We start from the raw sequence: 2,092 nt of genomic DNA on the forward strand, positions 1-2,092 counted from the left end.
GGGATCGGGTGGCCCGCCGAGTCCGTGATGAAGTGGAAGTGGAGGGGGTTTTTCCTGCCAAGGGCAAGCACAGCAGCACTCAGCATCACAGCGGGAGGAAGAGGCCATGGTCCCCATCCCTCCCATGTAACAGACATCAGCTGACGGGGCAGAGGGAGAAAAATCAGCCACCTGGGGCAAACAAAGACCCCTCTGGCCCTCTAAGCAGTGGCACAGGGGGGAACCCCAAACCTCTGGCACAGCACCTCCCCATTACCTGTGGAAGAGGATGGATTTCACCAGGGTGACCACATCCCGGCTCGCGTTGTGCCCGGCGCACACAATCGCAACATGCAGGAGCTGCCCAGAGACAAATGGTGCCTTTTTGAGACTGGACCCCTCCACCCCCACAGGGGCCTGTCAGCTCCTCCCTGGGGCCATGCTGTGGAGAGAGACTCCACAGCCTAGCCCTTGCCCTGGGGAAGGAGCCCCTGGAGAGAGGTGGGAGTACCCTGGCTCAGAAGGGGGGACCAGGAGTCTGGCTACCCTACCACTGCTGTCTGGCCTCCTTCTCCGGAGAAGCAAGACACCCTCACCCACTGGCCGTGGCCCGTTGGGCACCACGGAGAGCCAGGAGGAGGCCCCAGCATGGCCAGAGCACAGGGTGAGCAGTGCCAGGCAGGCTGCACATAGATCCATGATCAGCCAGGGTCCCAGCCTCCCATCTGACATCCCCTATCCACCGTGCCCGTGCCATCACCCACCTCGCACTTGTGCCCCATCCGCTGCTTGGGGCAGGCCGTGCGGTTGCTCCTCTCGCTCCTAGGGGGGTCCCCATCCTCGGCGGAGGCCCCCCACTGCGGGCTGCCATCGCCGCCCTCCGCCTGTGCCTGGCTGAGCTGCAGGCGGAGCTGCTGGTTCTCCTCCTCCCCCCTGCGCACCCGTGAGGCCAGCGCCTCCCGCTCCACGTCCCGGCTCGGCTGCTCGCCCAGGCAGGGTGGCAGCAGGAGGAAGCGGCCATCTGCGGAGGAGACATGCGGCGTGCAATGGGCACAGCACGGCACGGCAGAGCTCGGCCGGGAGGGACCAGGTGTGGATGGTGGGGCAGAGCCCCCAACTGAGAGATCCCGGCACACCCCACGTGTGCCCAGCCAACATCACAGCTCCGCTCCCCCGATCCCCAGGGATGCCCTGGAAATGCAGAGCTCAGATGCACCTGCAGCGACCAGCGTGGCCACAGAGCAGCCTCCCCAAGGCCTTGGCCTCCCCTGCCCACCCACTGTTGGGGACCATCCCTTGATCCGAGGAGGAGGACCCACTCACATTCGAGGCTGCCCACAAAGAGGTAGAGCCAGGAGAGGAGGATGGCCAGGGTCACCGTGGCAAGCAGCAGCTTCAGCTTCACGCGCCAGGAGCGCAACATGGTGTGCTGGCGGGACAGGGGCGGCGAGGATCAGGTGGGCAGCCCCAGCCCGGCTGGCCCCGGCATCCTAGAGCCTGCGGGGGACAGGAGCAGAGAGAGTGGTGTCACCGGCAGCCCTGCAGCCCACACCCAGGTGCCTTGACACCCCCCAGCAGGATGTCCCCCGCCTCCTACTCCCTCCAGGAGCGAGACAGATGCCCTTCACCGCTCCAGCGACAGCCTCTCCCAGCCGGCACCCTCCGGGCATCTGGACCCCCCTCCCGGGATGCCTACCCCACCACCCTGCTGTGCCTGCATGGCTCTCAGGGGGCACCTCAAACATGGGAGGGGGGAAGGAGTCCTCCAAGTGATTTCACCCCAGCTCTGTTCCTTGCTCCTTGCCATCCCACAGGCAGGGGGAAAGACAGAAGGGCTCCCAGGGGAGGGCAGAGGCTGCGCTGGAGAGGCCCTCCCCACCCGGCACGGGGTGGTTAATGGAGCCTGCCCTTGAGAGTGAGCGCGGGTCCCTCCCCCACCGCCTCCGCAGGCCGAAGGGGCCAGGACTGCTCTTGAGAGGAGGCCTCAAGGACACGGCCAGGCCAGGCCGGGGGGGCAGGCAGCCCACGCGGGGCCAAGCGAGGAGCCCAGCTGAGCATGCCGGCTCCTTCCCAGCTGGCCACGCCGGCTCCCTCCCCACCCGGGCCACCCGGC

General features: G+C 67.1%; 2 protein-coding genes across 2 annotated transcripts in view; one reads left to right on the forward strand and one right to left on the reverse strand.

Moving 5' to 3' along the window:
* Window positions 1-5: 5 nt before the first annotated feature.
* LOC118453237 (LARGE xylosyl- and glucuronyltransferase 2-like) overlaps window positions 6-2,092 on the reverse strand; it is a gene marked incomplete at its 3' end in the record, with an annotated part of 14,047 nt that continues 11,960 nt past the window's right edge. The window contains exons 2-5 of the mRNA XM_035902951.1: window positions 1,303-1,476; window positions 744-1,000; window positions 257-339; window positions 6-54 (exon numbers count right to left, since the gene is read on the reverse strand). Of these exons, the coding sequence (XP_035758844.1) occupies window positions 6-54; window positions 257-339; window positions 744-1,000; window positions 1,303-1,402 (489 nt within the window). The remainder of the gene's footprint in view (window positions 55-256; window positions 340-743; window positions 1,001-1,302; window positions 1,477-2,092) is intronic.
* PEX16 (peroxisomal biogenesis factor 16) overlaps window positions 1,401-2,092 on the forward strand; it is a 24,529-nt gene continuing 23,837 nt past the window's right edge. The window contains exon 1 of the mRNA XM_035902952.1: window positions 1,401-1,436. Within this exon, the coding sequence (XP_035758845.1) occupies window positions 1,401-1,436 (36 nt within the window). The remainder of the gene's footprint in view (window positions 1,437-2,092) is intronic.

This window comes from Egretta garzetta, unplaced genomic scaffold (assembly GCF_000687185.1).
Source record: "Egretta garzetta isolate BGI_Z169 unplaced genomic scaffold, ASM68718v1 scaffold329, whole genome shotgun sequence".
Lineage (NCBI taxonomy): Eukaryota > Metazoa > Chordata > Aves > Pelecaniformes > Ardeidae > Egretta > Egretta garzetta.